At 37.6% G+C, this 19,047-nt stretch overlaps 1 protein-coding gene across 1 annotated transcript in view; it reads left to right on the forward strand.

Annotated features, from left to right (window-relative positions):
- The first annotated feature begins 138 nt into the window (after positions 1-138).
- The window catches only part of MEGF9 (multiple EGF like domains 9), a 131,412-nt gene continuing 112,503 nt past the window's right edge, over positions 139-19,047 (forward strand). The window contains exon 1 of the mRNA XM_037851314.1: positions 139-841. Coding sequence (XP_037707242.1) covers positions 256-841 — 586 coding nt within the window. The 5' untranslated portion in view covers positions 139-255. The remainder of the gene's footprint in view (positions 842-19,047) is intronic.

Below are 19,047 nucleotides of genomic sequence, written 5' to 3' on the forward strand. Positions count from 1 at the left end.
GGCCTGCGGGTCAACAAAAGGGCCGGGTCACGTGGGTTTGCGTGCCCTCCCATTGGTTGGGAGCTACTGCCAATCGGGGAGGGCGGGCTGTCCGCGCACGGCCCGGTGGCTTCCTTCGCTCTGGGGCCCGCCCGCGGGGCCGGCCGCCTGTCAGAGAGAGCTGGCGATGGTGCGCCCAGTGGCGGCGGCGGCGGCGGCTTCCTCGATCCGAGCTTTGGGAGGAGAAGATGACTGACCAACCGACTGACTGAATGAATGAATGGCGGAGCCGAGCGCGCCATGAGGAGCCTGCCAAGCCTGGGCGGCCTCGCCCTGTTGTGCTGCGCCGCCGCCGCCGCCGCCTCTGCTACCTCAGCGGGAAATGTCACTGGTGGCGGCGGGGCCGTGGGGCAGGTGGACGCGTCGCCAGGCCCGGGGTTGCGGGGCGAGCCCAGTCACCCCTTCTCTAAGGCGACGGCTCCCACGGCCCAGGCCCCGAGGACCGGACCTCCACGCGCTACAGTCCACCGATCCCTGGCTGTCACCTCTTCAACCCACTTCCCGGAGATCACCCCTCGGGCGACTGCAGGACCCGCTCCGACCACCTTTCGGGAACCGCTCGGCCCGGCGCCGACTACCCCTCCGGTGGTGGAACCAACTCGGAGCACCTCTCGGGCGCCGACCGGGCACGCGCCGACCACCTTTTCGGCGACCACTAGCCCGGCGCCGACCACCCCTATAGCGACCACGGTCCCGGCGCCCACCACTCCCCAGACCCCGACCCGCGTTCTCCTTGGCAGCAGCAGCAGCAGCATCCCACCCACCCTACCTGCCACCGAGGCCCCCTCTCCTCCGCCCCCAGGTGAGTCCCAGCGCTTTCTCATCCGCAGGTCCCTCCCCAGCGGCTGCCCATCCCCATCCTAGCTCCGGCAACTGGGGTTGGGTTCTTGCCTAGAATTTATCATCTCTTGCCCCAAAGGCTCCCCAGATTTCGACTTCCAAAGGAAGGTCCAAGCTCCAGCTCGCCCCTCCTCCCCTCAACCTGGAAAGTCTTTTGTCCCCCCTGCGCTGTGCTTCCTCGGAAATGGGGCGGCTGCTGTGTGGAAGGCATGGATCTCCGTCTAAACAGGGCTTTTTGGCCTTTGTCAGAGACTCTGGGTGTAAAGTTTTGGGTTGGGTTCGGTTGGGTTTGTTCACCTTGCCTCTCCTCTTGGGTTATTTGGGGAAGTTTGAAAGGCAGCGTAGTACCTCTTTCAACCAGTGGGTCAAAAGCTGAGTATAAAGGATTCTTCCCAAAGCTCCAGTTTCCTTGTTCATCTCTCCTTGTTTATATGAATAACAGATGTGCATGTGACAGGTGGAGGAGATATTGAGAGGATTTTGTTTACAAACAATAATAGTACAGACCACTTGAGGCCCAGAAAAGATTGTAATTCATGTTTTCCCTGCATATATGTGGATTTGGTAGGTCTTTGGGGACAGGTGTGTATCTAGGTTGAGCACATTTATATATTAGGTTAAATCCCTTTCTTGCATCATTTTTTTCCTTCCTCAATCAGGAGGTCAATATATTTGGACATAATATACAATTTAAGCAGGGAATCTCATTTTTCTCCCTCAAACTGGAATATTCAATTTTGCTGATGCAGATAAATGCCAATTTTTGTCTGAATCGACTTAGAAAATAAGGCATTTCTCCTTGGTGGTTGAAGTCTTCAAGCAGTGTTAGAGACAAACTCCTGTTCTTTCTCTCTTCAGATTTAAAGTGGGTCTGGAACTAAACTAATAAAATCTACTTTGTCAATTTGTAAGGCAAGAGTTTTCAAATTTCTCTGCTTTGATTTAGGGTGGAAATTTCTCTAAACTGCTTGTCTAGCTGTATTTATAGTAATGGATGTCTGACCTAATTCTTAGGCTCAGCACTTTACTGTGGAGTCAGACTTTGGACTACTGTTCAGCTGGTAGAGAGTTTTCCCACATGGTTATGAGCATTAATACAATCTTGAATCTTGGATTAGAGCTTGGCTTTGACATAAGTAGTAACACAGATTATTCATCCATAAAAAGCCAAATCTGCATCTCTTCCAGCTTCAGGGAGGTTATTAACTACCTGGCTTTTATCTGTAACCTTTTTTGGCCTTTGTATAGAAAGAGATCCACACATTACCGAAATACAGGAAGTGTAGTGGTTAAAGGCATGGACTCTGGAGTCCATACTTGGGTTTGAATTATAGCTCTGTCCCTTATTAGCTGTGTAATCTCAGGTAGGTCACCTAACCTCTCTGGCCTCAGTTTCTTAAACTTGAAATGGAGATAATAGTACTTACCTCGTAGAATTGTTGTGAAGATTAACTAAGTTTATACATTTATAGTGCTTAGTATAGTTCTGATGCATGGTAAGCACAATGTATGCATTAACTATCATCATGACCAGGTTTTATTTTTGTGGATAGAAAGCATTTGAGAGACTTAGAAGGGAACTGTGATTTTTATTTGCTTTAGTAAAATATAATGGAAAAGCATGAGTTAAAAATTCTGGAGTTTCAGGCACACAGTATTTAAGACGTAGCAAGATCTCTTACTTTGAATGATTAGTATCTGATTAATAAGCCTGTGTAATTGATGTTATTTTACTTTTTTTTGTCTTGTTATTTTTAAATCATAAGAGTAACCCTTACTTGCAATAAATACAAACAACACAGAAGTGTACAAAGGAAAAAGTGAAAGTCACTCCTGCAGTGCCTTCTACTTCTAGTCAGTCCCTAGAGGTTACTGCTTGTTAACAGTTTGTTCAATCTCTTTCCAGACATTTTTCTGGACATATGTGAACACACACACAATCAGGTTTCGTTTTGTTCTGTTTGACTAGTTTTTTTCCCTAATCAAAATGGAATAATCTTATACATACTGTTTTCGCGACATGCTCAATTTACTTAACTAGGTTTTCATGGACTTTTTTCATGCCAGTAACTAAGGTCTACCTTATTCTTTTTAACAGCTACAATTTCTGTTGTAAGAATGTGTCCTAGTTTAACCAATTCTTTATTCATGGACAGTTAAATTATTTCTGGGCTTCACTTTAAAAAGTACAAAGAGGAATGTGTTCTTTTTTAAGTTCACTATATATATTATATATATGTATGTGTTTGTGTGTGTGTATGTGTGTATATATATACATATATATATAAAAATAAAATATTCTCTAATACTTTGACTAGAGTTTCTTAGAATCCAAATCAATTTCAACTGAAGTAGAGCTGGATTAATATTTGCCATCTGAACTGTGGTTCAAGACTTTTAATAACTTCCATGGACTACATATGTCTCTGCCTATGGTGGTCTTTTGAAAACAAAAGTTCTAGATTGTCTGATTTCAGTTACTCCTGTGTTTTAAATTTTGTTCATTTGTATTTTTCTGTGAATTCACTCTGGATTGCCTGTATCTAGTCCTCAGCAGCTGAACTGACTTTGTGGGACTATTGATAGGCAATTTTAGCTTTAAAGTGATATAATCAAATTTGGACATTTTATCTGAGCATGGTTCCAGTGATACTTACATACCTTTGACAGAAGGGAAACTTCTAATTGAACTTGAGACACCTAGTTTGGCTTGCAAAATTGGATTCCCTGGCATTTGGGAAGATGGTTATACAGTTCCCGTAAGGACTGCGTAATGTTGATAATATATATTATTTGATGGAATGAATTTTACAGCTGTTTTGTTTTTAATTAATAAGAATTTCTTTCATTTAAAATCTGAGAGCTTTTGCCTGCCCCCTAATTAGGTCCCTTTTTTGTTTACAGGGACACTCATCTGCAAACTGAAACAAATTGCCCAGCAAGCAGGCACTGTCCTCCCAAAGACCTGGCAAAATATTTGACTAATTGGTTGGCTGGATAGGGCATTTAAGAAGGGTGAAGGGAGAGGGTAATAATAATGAGCAGGAAGACGCTGAGGTGATGACAAAATGTTTTATTTTTTTTAAAATTAAGGCTTCTACAGGACTTTAGAAGCCACGGCTTCCTAATGTGATTGTACATTTTAAGAAATACTTCCATAGGCTTAGGTGAAATATTTCTCCCTGTAGTTAATATCTGCTTGTTTTGTTCTGCCCTTTGGGGCTATGCAAAACAAGTCTGCTCTCTCTGCTCCATGACAGCTCTTAAGGGATTTGGGAACAGTGATCATATTCCCTCAGAGTCTGGACTAAATAACTTCAGGTCCCTCAACTGTTCTTTATGTGATGTAGTTTCAGATTTCTTCACTGTCCTGGTCATCCCTCTTCCGGACTCTCTCAAAGTGGGAAGCACAGAGCTGAACATAATAGTCCAGATGTGTTCTAAATAGCATGTAGTAGAAGAGCAGTTACCTTGTTCTTTCTGGATACTATACTGCTGTTGATGTAGTCCCCAATGGCCGTAGTTTTTTTTGGCAGCCTCATTATGCTGTTGACTCATTGAGTCAATTAAGATAGCTAAGTCTTTTTTTTTTTTTTTAAACATGTGCTAAATGACTCTTCCTTAATTCTGAACTTGGAAATTCTTGTTGTTTTCTAAAGGGTAAGCTGTTACATTTGCCAAACTTGTAAGAGTGATCGTGTTAGATTCAAGTCATCCTTTTATATCCCAAGTCTGTCATTTGGTGTTCCCTACCCAGTTTATTCACATTTACCTACAAGGGTGCTCCTATAAACAGAAGCTAGAATCTAAGACAAGTTAGGGCAGGTTATCCTTACCTCACAGTGGGGAGTAAATTTACGGATGATAAAGCAGTTTGGAAGGGAAGGGATAGTACTTCAGATTAGTTTTCAAAGTTCTTTTCCAGCCCTAAAGTTCTGTGATGATTTATATGCATGATTTAGGGCACATTAATGCCCCCAAAGAGAATCACTATTTGTGATCTAAATTATGGGAATGAACTTTAAGCAAGCCCTAGAATTTAGAGTTTGAGAACTGAATACTATGATATGTAAATAAAATGTTACAAGTAGATTTTATTTGAAATGAACATTCTGGGAATCCAGGGCCCTCTAAGTGTATTAGGTAATGTTTTCGTCATCCTAAAATTCTCTACCTTTAGGTTCAGGGTCTTATTTGCTTGTGGCTATTTAGGAAGATACAGTTCATTTTAAGGAAAGAGGAACTGTTTAGGTTCTGAGGGTAATATAAATCCACAATCATTTATTTAAAACCTGTGGGGCAGGGTATGTTTTAGAATTTAGAATTTTTCGGATTTTAGGAAGTTGGTAAATACATCATGGTGAAGTCTAAGGTGGCATCCTGTAATCAAATGCATTAAATTATATGCAGCAAAATGCATGTATTTTCACACTGAGTGGGATAAATAAAGACTATAAAATAGCCAAATGTGTTCAAGGCAGATCAGATATTTGTCACCCAATGAGTTACAGAAAAAATTTGGTGTTCAGAGCTTCTGTTATTTAGCATCAGGTCTGAGGGATTGTGGATCACTGTAATAGTAATTGCAAACAGGCATAGCACTTACTATATTCCAGGCATCGTTCTATGTGCCTTAACTATATGAACTCATTTAATCCTCACAACACTAAACTTTTGATTTAGGCACTGTTCTAGTTTGTTAATGCTGCAGAATGCAAAACACCAGAGATGGATTGGCTTTTGTAAAAAGGGGGTTTATTTGGCTACACAGTTACAGTCTTAAGGCCATAAAGTGTCCAAGGTACACATCAGTAATCGGGTACCTTCACTGGAGGATGGCCAATGGTGTCCGGAAAACCTCTGTTAGCTGGGAAGGCTGGCGTCTGCTCCAAAGTTCTGGTTCCAAAATGGCTTTCTCCCAGGACGTTCCTCTCTAGCAAGCTTGCTCCTCTTCAAAATGTCACTCACAGCTGCACTGAGTTCCTTCTCTTTCAGTCAGCTCATTTATATGGCTCCACTGATCAAGACCCACCCTGAATGTGTGGGGCCACACCTCCATGGGAATAGCTCATCAGAGTCATCACCCACAGCTGGGTGGGGCACATTCCAGGCAAATCTAATCAGCATCAAAACATCTGCCCCACAAGACTACATCAAAGATAATGGCATTTGGGGGACACAATACATTCAAACTGGCACAGGCACTATTATTATTATTATTTTATAGCTAGGGAATGAGACCCAGAGAAGCCCAGCTAAGAGGAAGCCTAATTCAAAACCATTCAGTTTGGCTCCAGAATCTGTATTATCGGCATTTAAACAAATAGACCCCTTGAAGAGAAGAATAGGAAACCAATTTGCTAAAAATATTGGTCCTTGGATGGTATTCTGAGAAAATATCTACTGTTGTTTGGCATTTACTCCCTTCACTCCATTGTGCTCCATTCATCACCTCCTCAAATTTTCTGTTTTACAATATTTTACAACTGTGATTTCAAATTATAGCTTTTATTTTTCCTTTGATTAGGTTCCACTATGGTCTGTGATAGAGAGATTTGTCCGTAGTCTTTTGGCCAGGTCCAAGAATTTCCCAAATTCAGTATATTTTATACCCACCTTGGTGTGATTAGTTCCTGTAACAACGTTTAAACTCCAGAACATTAGTTTCAAATATACTGAATTATGTCCCCAGGAAGCCTTCTGGCTAGTTCAGAATTTACATATTGAAATAATCTAACTAGGCCTTTTTATCTTGATTTTTTTTAAGACCCATAAAATTAAAGTGTACATTACTTTTCATCTCAGCATTTCTACACATGTATATATTAAGTTCCAGACGTCCTGGCACCCTTATAAAAAGAATGGAAGGAAAGTATCACGATGTTTTTACTGATGGGCAAATTATGGGTCAGAGAGATTACTGCTCCAGGGCAGTTAATAGATCGGAAGGAAATAGGAATTAAAATCTTGTTTAACTGAAAGGCACTCTTAGATGATATTTTTAGTTATAAATAGCTTTAGTTCATCCCTCTTGCCTTGATCTTGGTTTTTGTTTGTTTTCTTTAGATGTGATATAAAAATCTTTATTACTAATGTTGAGATTATATTACAGGTACCTCTTCTCTGGTCACTTGGACTTTTTTTCAAGTTCACCTTTTTGTTTATCTGTTTTTTTACTAGGAACAACTACCGTAACTACACTGGTAACTTTGAAGGGAGATTTTTTAAAAATTGTGACAAAAGAGATAAAGATTATCTGCCTGAAGTCTGGATATTTATGTGTTTAGATCACAGTAAAGGTTTACTGAAAATAATTATCCTTTTAGATGTATCTATCTAAGTACATGTGATAAATTTGCATCACAGTAATCCCTGTGATAATGCTACTGTACCACAGATTATTATTATTCTCAGAAGAAATCTTTTCTTATTAATTTTTCTTGATTTAAAAAAATCTTTCTTTCGTTCTCCTTGCTTGTTTTTCCTTTTAAAACCCTTTCTGTGTTCATCTCGCGCTTGTACCTTATTCTTAGCCCCATTCATTCTTTCCATATTCTTTAAGGAACCAAATTATCCTCTCTACTTGACACTACTACTTTGTCCTCCTTCGGTGCCTCCTCAAAGCCTAATTCTTCCAAGAAGTCTTTCTAGATGAACAAAAGGCCCTTGAAGATATCCTGGTAACAGGCTGCACGGGGTTGAACACTTTGCTCTCAAAACAAAACCTGCCTTTTTTCTGTGACTTGGACTTTTTTCTATTGATTTGTTTTTAGGCTTTTTTCCCATTTTAAAATAAAATTAATTTTATTTACTATATTAAACACATGGTATTAATTCTCTCTTTTTTGAAAAAAATGAGGGAAACATTTTATTTTTGCTTTGGGGTCTTGTTTATTGTCCAGCTCCCCCACCCCCTTTTTCTTGAGGAAAAATAAAGAAAAAAAAGTTGTCAAAATAGAAGTTAACTGCCTCCAAAAAAATCAAGTGCTTTGAATAAGTAGCAGATTTCCTTTGCTCTTTGGAATAGTGTGGGGAAGAATGAGATTCTACTTGGAGCAAGTAGAGCTCTTTGAGATCTAGTGTATTACATTAATTATTCATTTTTTGTTATGTAACTGTGTCCCTTCCATTTTTCTTAGTTAAAAGAACAATGATAGACAAATGAACATCTGATGACTTTTGTAGAAAGAGTAGCTACATGGAACTAGGTGAACAGTTTTCTGTAAGCCAATATAGATCCTAAGTTCTTTATCAGTTCCTTTTCTAGTTCTGTGATCTTAGGCAAGTAATTTCATCTGTAAATGAGGGAGTTAGACTAGGTATTTAGTTTTCAACCTATATTATTTGGGGACACATCCTGAGATGTGTTTGGAAGCCAGTACAAGAACCGGGAAGGCCAAGTGGGTCTATTTCTGGGACCTCCTCCTCCTCCCCTTCCAGCCACCACCTCTTACCCCACATCACCACCCATACTTTAATCAGCTCTGCTTACATCTAGATTTATGCTGGATTTGTTCTTTCAGTAAAAATTTTTGAAATAGGAATTCTACTCTAAATTTCTATGATAAAGAAATTATGATAATGTCTGGAATATTATGCATCTGTTATAAATGCTTACTTTACATTAAGTAACAGTATACATAGGAAGAGAGAAATACACCAAAATGTTAAGTGGTTAAAACTAAGTAATGGGATTATGGGTAATTTAAATTTAACTTCTTAATGTTTTTTTCCAATGAATTTGTCCAATTTTAATTTTAGGGTCATAAAAATAAATTTAAAAATGAAAAATGAATAAAAAGTTGTAATAAGCTTGGTAAGCCTTCACTTATATTTCAAGTCAGATGATATTTCCTAGTACCACATAATTATAATTTTTGCCATTGACTCAGCAGTTTTTATCTGCATCAGAGATATTTGCCTAGTTTCAGTGAGTGGTGATTTGAAGAAAGGTGATTGCTAAAGACAATACCCAAGAAAGAAGAGTGTTCCAGAGGCCTGACAAATCTTAAGCATAGAGTAGGGATGGCACACCTGTGATTTGGTACCTTCAGGGAAGGTTTAGCTGAAATCTTTACTAGGGAATTTAAAGCATTCACTTTAAAATTAATTAAACTAGGTTTTTGAAATAGATCTTGTTTAAATTGGGAAAAATTTGAATTCATGGCACTGTTCACAGCCTCTATCAATAGATCTTTTATTATTTCTTCCTTAAAAGATACAGGACCCCAAAAGTTTGGTTTCATTCTTTCCATATGTTTTGTAATTAGATCAGATGAGATTGCTTTTATATTGGTAATATAACAGCTGTTCTATGTGATACTCTTGCCAGGGAGGCAGCTATGCTCTGAGGGAAGGGAAATTTATTCATTTGGAAAAAGGAAAAAGGAAGATATTTTGCCTAGTCACAGGAGAAGTGATAAAGAATAGGTCTGTTTCCAACCTGGCTGGGGAATGTTAACATTTGTTTAGTACATTTTAGGCCCTTTAGATGACTGGTTTTGGAATGTTTTGTTTCAGTCTTGTATGCTTTCTAGAAACTGATGTATTTCCAGGGTCCTTGTTAGATATTTATTATTTATTTATCTAGTGCTTTTACTTGATGTATGTGAGCAAAAAGAAGTTAGGTACTTAGTAGCATTGCTAATTGTAAGGAAAATATCATATTCCCTAGCTCCTTTTAATTCTGGAAACGGTCAGTAAAGGGGAGATGCCTTAAAAATATTCTGGGGAAAATTTAGATGTTGTCCTCTTTGAAGAAAATTGGGTGAATTGAATAGCTTATTATATTCTTTCTAGTCCTAGTTATCATTTATAGGGATGCACTGGTAGTTTGAGAAGGGTTACTGGAAATAATGGGGGAATAGAAGGGATGCTTGGCATTCCAACGTGTTTATCCTATTTTATGTGTATTGAAGCTTGATTAGAGGAAGGCTTTGGGCTTTTTCTGCTGCAGACTTATCATTTGACTTTAAATTCATTATAATCCTATGGTGTGTTTTGACTTACCAGTTTTGTATGAACTGCATTAACAATATAGTTCCACTATCCATTGATGTTGTGTGGGTTAATGAACAGTGTACCAAAAACATAAGCAATCTAGCTGATGAGTATTGTTGTACTGAATTGTTGGTGTATTGCCTGCAAACCTATCCTGTTCAACTGGTTTTGGTTTTTAAATTAGTCTGTTGCTTCAACTTGTCCACGAAGGTAGGGCTGAATGGTCCAGTTAATCAGTGGAATGGTAGTCAGAACTGAATTTCAGTCTTTCTTTCTATTGACGTTGTGGGCTACTTAGCATATTTTTTAATGGTTCTGTGAATTAGTTTATCTGTAAAAAGAAATTTATTACCCAAGGTTTTTGAGAAGTAACACATGTAAATTATTTGAGCTTCTATTAAACACAAAGGCTTTATAGAAGTCAAGCTGTTTTCTGGGTATTCTTTCCTGATTACATGGTTTAAACGAGCTTATAATGTAATGTGAACAAGATAACTTCGTTTAAATACAACATAGAAATGTGCGTGTTTACATGTGGCTTCTTTATGCAAAATGTTTTTATGCTATTTTGTAGTTAACATATTTGTACAATATAGGCAATTGTGTTATAGTATTTTCCTATTTTCTATATTGCTATATATAGTATAGTATTTCCTATACACTGAACCTTCAGTATTATTTTTATTCTCATATTACCTTGTGAAAATAAAATAATCATCTCATATTAAACTCATAACATAAATTAGTTGTCCTTTTGTAAATCTTTAGTATTATTTTTGTTTTACAATGGATTCTACTTAATCTTTTTTATGAATATAAAAATAACACATGTTCATTTTAGAAAATATAAAGAAGTATGAAGACAAAATAGTAACCCAGAGATAATGAAAGTTAACATTCTAGTGATAACTACAGATTTTTTTGCATCAGTGTTTTTTTAATCCCTCCCCCTGCATTGAGGTAATTCTGTATGTATGTATCATTTTGAAACTGCTTTTTCACATGATATGTTTCACACATTTTAACATTTTAAAATGGATTTTCAAATGAAGCTGAAAATGGTACTGTAATTTAAAATACCAAACTTTGAATGCTTACTATGTTCAAGTTACTGTATTAGGTACCTTGTAATAGAGAAAAACTAACCACAACAGAAAGCTTTTTGTCATTGAGTTTACTATTTTATTACTGTGTACATTGCTCCATTTCTCACAGCAATAAATGAGATCACTTATTTATTATGGAAACAGAGGTGTGAGTTGGATTTACCACTATTCTTAAGTCAAATATATGACAGATCAAATGTGAAAAAAATCACCACATTTAAATTATTTGTTATATCACTAAAAAAGAACATAAATCCATTTTGGATAGAGAGCAAAGATTATACAATGCTTTACTTGAGACTTGGTACTCCTTGGTGGAACCAAACCAGTGGCTATTTTTCTTACATCTGCTCCAGCACAAGCATGATTTTTCTTGGGTTCAAGTGGTCCCTGAAAATGCAAAGAAGTCTGGAACCAAGCCAGGCATTTGTTATATTCAGTCACGTGATGAGAGAAGTCAATGTGCCCATCTGCCCAGTTCGTATATTGCCAAAAGAGGCCTAGGTGCTGTGCTAAAGAATATGCCAAAGAATGGCTCTGGCTTTTGGAAACTAGGGTCTGTCTACACAGTGATCTTTATTCTCTGAATTTTGTGAAAAAAGGTTCTAATTTTAAAATCAAAGCAATATGAACCATAGTGTTCCTGGGAGATGATTAAATTAATTAATGCATGTAAAAACTTAGTTCAGCAGTGCTTAAGCAGCACATAGATTAATAATCAGCGCATAGTAAATACTCAAAGTTAGGGCTCATTATTATTAATATTTTTTTTATTTCCTATTCATATTGTTTGAAAAACAGCAGGGAGAACCTTGTCTAATAGTTCTAAATTAGTAAATTTACCAGCTTCCTTAACACAGTCTAAACTGACAACACACTGGTAATTGGGAAGACTTTCACATTGCCACAGAGCAACCCTTTCTAACTGGTGGGTCTAAGGTACAGGATAGGACAAATAGGCTTGAGGTGAAAGGCTATCTCTTGTCCTTCCAAAGAGGCCCAGATCAAGCCAGAATTATCCTGTGCCATGTTGCCAGATTCAACAGTAGTGGTGCTGCTCAGAACTTGGACTAAATGAAAACTATTTTCAAAAAGCAAATGCAAGGATAGGACCCTAGGGAATCCCTGAACAGCCACAGTTTAGTTCCAGTGGGTGTGTATTCTTCTGGTATCTTTTGTAGGTATGAGGTCCTAGATACAAATTACCTGGTAAAGTGAAAATAAGGCTGAGCCTGTAGAAAGACGCCCACTCAATTGTATATTTGTAGCACACTGATATTTTTAAATGCATGCCAAATACAACATGTGCATACAGAATGCAAGTCACATAACTGCCTTGGGTTTCAATATCATCCTCTGTAAAATGAGTATAATAGTACTTACTTAATAGGATTCTTGAGTATTAGATATAGAATTTAAACCCAGCTCTGTCCAACTCAAAAGTCTGTGTTCCTTTTAGCCTTTGACTAAGCTGTGCTGCATTGCCAAAGCAGATGGGAGTAGCAGCACACGAAATAAAGCATTTAGTGGTTATGGAGCACATTTTGGGTTCTGTTTTTGTCACCTTCCTCCCAGTGAGTTCCTGCATTGTTCTTGTCAGCGCTGGTTACACAGTGACCCAGGTTTGCTTTCAGTAGCTTATGTGAAAATCAAAATTAGATCAAAGAGTGTTTCTCAAAGGTGGAAATGGGTGTGCAGAGAGTAAGGAGAGAAAGAGATAATGTTAGAAATGCGATGAAGGTAAAGAAATAGAACACTATTTCCTTCTTGCATAACCAATCTGTGACTCTATCTTCCTCTTTCTTTCTTCTTGATTGTTAACCAGACAAGGTTTCAGATCCTCTTTTTGCTTGATTATTTTTTCCTTGTCATACTTAAATTGGCCTTCAGTGATGTGAAACTAAGATGGTTCCACTTAAAATTTTGCATCCATTTTTATTAAAGTAATCGGGGAAACTGTATGCTTTTGTCAGTAAGTTTACATTGGACTTTCCATGTTAACAAAATAAAGTTATTTTTTCATTCATCAGATTTTTGAAAATCACCTACTATGTACCTAGTGTTCAGAAAATTAGACTACAGAATGGTAAGTGCCATCATGTGCTATGCACAGGATACTGCAGGAACAAAGACGGGGCTTCTCACCCTGTCTGTTTCGGGGTGATGTTAGGGAATGCTTTCTGGAGGAAGTTTTCTCTGAACTGAGTTTTGGAGAACAAATAGGAATTAGCAGGTGGAGAGGGAGGAGGGAAATACTCTAGAGAAAGGAAACAGTATGTGAAAAAGTACAAAGGTGAGAGAACACATGCATGGCCTGTTAAGGGAACTGAAGTCCTGAGTGTCTCAAGTAGGGGAGAGAGAATATCTGAGAGTGGGACAGAGAGAGGTGAGATTTAAGGCCTGAATGGTTGACAGTAGTCAAATCATGAAGTGCTTTCTATGTCATGCTCAGAAATTTATTCTAAAAGCAATGAAGAATTATAAGCAGAGAAGAAACATGGTAAGGTTTGTGTTTTAGAAAGATCAGTCTGGAAACTACAGTGCACTCCTGTAAGTGTAGATGATCCCCAGCAAAGATAATTGGAGGCCACTAACTGTCTTATCTAAATCTTTTCCAGCATTAATTTTGGATTAAAGGGCTTACATGCTAAGATAGTATAATAATAGAGGAGGATGTGAATTAGTTTTCTATCCTCTCTTATTAAACAAACATTTGAAACCTATTTTGCCTGTTGGTGTAACACATAGACTCAGTTGACTAAAATTAGGGACTTGACAAATAAAGCCACCAACAAGTGTTGGATCTCTTAATGGATCTGGTGTTAGGTTGAACAAACCCAAGTGCTTCCTGTGTGCCAGGCACTGTGCTGGGAACTGAGGATAAAATATGAGTGACAGGTATTTATAGTTTGGTAGATGGACAGACTGTTATACAAATGCAAATGATCTAGGATACGTATGTATTAGATTTCCTTTACATACACTTTTACTTTCCATTCTTACTTCAAACCTGCTAAGTATAGATGAAGAAATCGAGGATAAAGAGAGGTATTTAATTTAATCAAGGTCATGTAATAATGAATGATAAATAGTTGCTACCTAATTCCAAATTTTTTCCATTTTTCCCCCACCATGTCGTACTGCCTGCCATGACAAAGCTATGCATCTGTTTTTGAGCCCAAATTAGTCTTCTCTTAATTCTTTCCACCACTACCCAAACTCGTATTGTTGAGCTTACTTCAGATCCAGTCATTAGTGTTTAAAAGTGCAGGCTCTAAAGTCAAGTTGTCTAGATTCAAATCCCAACTCTATCACTTATCTCTCTATGTTTGCCAGCTTACTTCATAGGGTTGTGAGAACCATTATGAGATAATGTTGGTGAGCAACTTAAAGCAGTGACAGCACAGAGAAAGACTTCAATAAACTAGTTATTAAAATTGTCATTGGCATAACAACTATTTTCCGAATGTTCGAGAAATTTTGTTAAAATGAATTTAAACCAACCTGCCCTTGTTCAAATTAATCTTGGTAAACAGCTTTTCTCCAGCATGCATGTTTGAAATCTGACATCTTGTTTTTGGGGATTAACGGTCTTGTTATCACAAACAAAAACATAAGAAAATATGCTTGTGGGAATAGCAAAAAATACTTAAAATTCTTTTTATTATGGAAAATTTTGAACATACACAAAATTTAGCAGAATAGCATAATGGCCTCTTGTACCATTCCTGACAACCATAACCCCATGGCCAATCCTGCTTCATCCTTATCCCCAACCACTTACCTTGCTCATTGTTTTAAAATAAATCCCAAATATCCAATGTCCTATCATTTCATCTATGAATATTTCAGAATGTACATCTAAAAGGTAAGGCTACTTTCTCTCTCTCTCTCTCTCTTTTTTTTTTTAACGTAGTCACAATACTGTTATCATATCCAAACAAAAAAAAAGAATATCTTATTATCAAATATTAGTCAGCAAAAACTTTGTGATTGGGGGAAATTTTTTTTTAGCTCACTCTAGATACCTGATTGGTCATTTTTTGGGGAAGAATAATGAGAATTGGTAGCTTTTTTTATTGTTTATGGCGTTGCTAACTATCTAGTTATCTAGTATAGCTCAATTGAGGATGAAAACTGACAATATAAGGACTCCTTGAATTGTTTGGGTAAGGTACAGTACAGATTATTTTCCACTTTTTTACAGATGAGAAAGCTGAGACTCAGAAAAATGAAGTGATTTGTCAATGGTGTATAAGCTGTAAACAACTGGTGCTGAAATTTAAGTAATTTGAACCACGCTCATTCCATAAATGTTTACTGAGGTCAAGGAACTTTTACTATTTATATTTCTTTTTTAGTGTTTGTGGCTCACATTAATTTTATAACAAGAGCATTCTTATCTCCAATCCCTTAATTTCTTCTGCCTTTTAAAGTACTTTCCCTCTCCTCTGTCCTATCCTAATTTTTATCCGGTGGAGTGACTTTAGGACTAATACAGGAGAAATCTCAGTCTTCAGCAGAGGGTCAGTTGCAACTATGAAAACAACTCTGGCAAATGGTCTATTGATAATGGAACTTTTCATTATGAAAAGTTCTTTTCAAATTGCAGGCTGTTGGTTGCTTGGTCACTGATGAGTCTGTGCTGCCATTCACTAGCACCCTGGGTGTTTGAGCAGACCTGGTTAGGAATGCACTCCTCATTTTGAATGAGAAAAGGGGATAGAGAAGCTGCCTCAGACATTGCAGCACCTAAGCCAAACATTCTACATCTGTTATATGGTTGATAACAAAATATATTGTCATTTAGAGTATACCCTGACACACAAACAATTTTCAATTTGAGTGGTGCCATCTTTGATTACAGCCACATATCTTTTAATATACACACACAGCTGACTTTAGAGGGCATTGATGAAAGCTGATTGTCTTCTAGGACTCTGTGGGTGAGTTAAAGTGTTTTCATGTGACAAGTCTAGTGTTGTCAACAAAATACCCCTGTGTACCTACCATCTTTATGCCTGTTCTTTAGTTTTTAAGCCCCTAGACCTCATAATTTCTCCAAAGTTTTGTATCCTGTCTACTCAACAAAGCAGAAATGATAGTGCTGAAGTATGTCTTTGATACTGGCTCGGTTATATATTTGGAGTGTTTATTCCCCTGGGCTTTCCAACTGAGGGAGCCCAGCATGAACTCCTACTTTGGAAAATATCTGAGTGGGCAGACCCATTTGCCACATTGCCCTCATTGTCTGCCTTTGTTTATTCAGCTGAAAAGCAGTACTTGCTGCTTACACAGTCAGGCATGAACCTCAAGGTCTCAGAAGTCTTTAAAATGGGCAGAAAATTTGTTTTGGAAAGGAAAAGGATGAAAATTGTCATCAGATATTGACATAATGTGCATATGAAGGTGCTGTCTTAGGGATGAGCATAATAACTTATTTGGTTATAAAGCATAACTCTAATATCATTTTTTATGGGCTAGCTTTATTTAGGTCTTTGATTTTATACAGTTTCTCTACTTTTTTGTGTAAGAGAAACTGGTAATTCATTGGCATATATAATTTACTTTTGCTACAAAAGAAAAAAAAACTAGGTTTATTTGTACATGAGCATCTGACCCAGGTAATAATAGCCACGCGTAACTCTTGGCATTTATATTTCTGGCTGTGCTCATCTTCTCATTATTTTAGCAGACTGCTGAAAGGACTCTTTGCCTTCTTTCTTTCCCAGTCCATTCTTCATACTGTAAGCAGAATTATATTTCTAAGATGTGGATCTGCTCATGCCATTTTCTCTTAAGTAAAGTTGTTCTGTGGTACCCAGTTGCCTTTAGAAAAGCCCTTCACCTGTCACCACTATACTTCTTGTTTTATGCTCCAGCCACAATAAACCTTTTACAGTTTTCTAAGGTACTACGCTCTGTCTTGTCTCCAGGTTATTACAAATGGTGCGTCTTTGCCTGTGGGTCACTCTTCCCCTGTACTCTTAGCTTGTCTATACCTCTTCTTTTTATTTGTAAGCATTTTATAGATATTTCTTCATCTGTGAAGTCTTAATTAGGTATTTTTTTCATGCCCAAGCACACAAACCAATGTTTTCCCATAACATTGAGTGCATACCTCCGTTTAATACCTCCACTATATTGCTTTTTTGTTTTCCTCTCTGCTTGAAGACTGTAAGTTGTATGAGGTCAGGGACAGTGTCTTTTTTTCCATTGTATTTACAGCATCTGGAAATTACAGTCCCCATTTTTGGCACAGTAATTATTTGTTGAATGATTGAATTAATCATCATGTATTTTGCTAAGAATCTTTTCTCTTGATACTTTCCTCTCCATCTATTATTCGTATTCATTCATTCATTCAGTTATTGAACAGAACATTGTTTGGTTGTACTTTGAACCTTTTAAATCTCCAAGCCCTACCCAGAAGCATGTATAAAGGGCATGTAAAATGGAAACTCCTGAATATAGTTATATGCTTTCCTTGTCCATCCTATCTAAAATTGCACCCCCAACAGCACACATACACATACAGTTTCACTCTCCCTGCCCCGTGTCTCCTTTCTCTGCTTTATTTTCCTCCTTAGTGTTTAACTACCTTCTAACATACTAGCTATTTTACTTAAGTTACTTATTGTATGCCTCTCCTCTTGTTAGGATGTAAGGTCCATGGAGGCATGAATTATTTTGGTCTGTTTTGTTTGTTGCTGCATCCCCAGCACCTAGAACAACGTCTGGCACATAGTAAGCCAGTATATATTTGCTGAATGAATGAATAAATTTATGACCTGGGACGTGAGTCTTTTTTTTTGTTTTATGCCTTTAGTATACCTGATTCATCGTGCCTTCAGTTCTGCTGTCTTGTTTTCTGTCTTTCTTTCAGTTTTTGACCTTTACATTTAGTCCTATTTTGAGGCCATGATCTTGGTTACCCCAGGCAAAGATTATATTAATCTGTCCTGATTGCCTCAGGTAACCATCCCTACAGTTAAATTTGATCTCCACATCTGACCTGGTATCTGAAGCCCAAGGAACCTAGTGTATGAGTGTGTGTATGTATGTTCGTTTGTGTGTGTGTATGTGTCTTGGGGAGGATGAGGATGTGTTCAGAGATAAGTCACGTGTAAAACCTGTTCTTCTAGGACCTAGATAGGGAAAGTAGATAAATAACTATTGTATGGGGTTTAGTATGATAAGTGTTATCCATGAGGTTCAGAAGAAGTGTTATGGTGGATTAAAGGAGGGAGAAATGGCTTCCAGTTTGGGTTTTTCCTCCATTCTTAATCCTAAATGTTTACCTGAATTTCTGTTTCTAAGAAAACAACTTTATTGAGGTATAATTAATATGCCACACAATTCACTTATTTTAAGTATACATACAATGATTTTTTTTATAGAGTTGTGCAGCCATCACCACAATCCAATTTTAAAACATTTCCATCATCCCCCAAAGTTCCCTTTTGCCCATTTGCAATGATTTCCCTTTTCCACCCTCAGCCCCAGGCAACCATTAATCTATTTTCTGTCTCTATAAAATTGCCCTTTCTGGATATTTCACATCGATGGAATTATACATGTGGCCGTTTGCATCTGGTTTCTTTCATTTAACTTAACATCTTTGAGGCTCATCAATGCTGTAGCATTTATCAGTATTCTTTCCTTTTTATTGCTGAATAATATTCTGTTTGATGGATATACTGCATTTTATTTATCCATTCATCAGCTGAGGCACATTTGGGTTGTTTCCTCTTTTTGGAATTATGAACAGTGCTGCTATAGTCATGTAAAGATTTTATGTGGATATGTTTTCATTTCTCTTGGATATATACCTAGAAGTAGAATTTCTGGGTCATATGGTAAATGTATATGTATATATTTATCTTTTTAAGAAGATGCTAACCTGTTTTCTAAAGTGGTTTAATATTTTACATTCCCACCAACAAGTTGTTAGGGATCCAGTTTCTCAACACTCTCACCAACATTTGGTATTGTCCCTCTCGTAACAGTTTTTTTTAATCATATAGTTGTGCATTTGTCACAACAGTTGGCACATACACAT

Source organism: Choloepus didactylus, chromosome 10 (genome assembly GCF_015220235.1).
Source record: "Choloepus didactylus isolate mChoDid1 chromosome 10, mChoDid1.pri, whole genome shotgun sequence".
Classification (NCBI taxonomy): domain Eukaryota; kingdom Metazoa; phylum Chordata; class Mammalia; order Pilosa; family Megalonychidae; genus Choloepus; species Choloepus didactylus.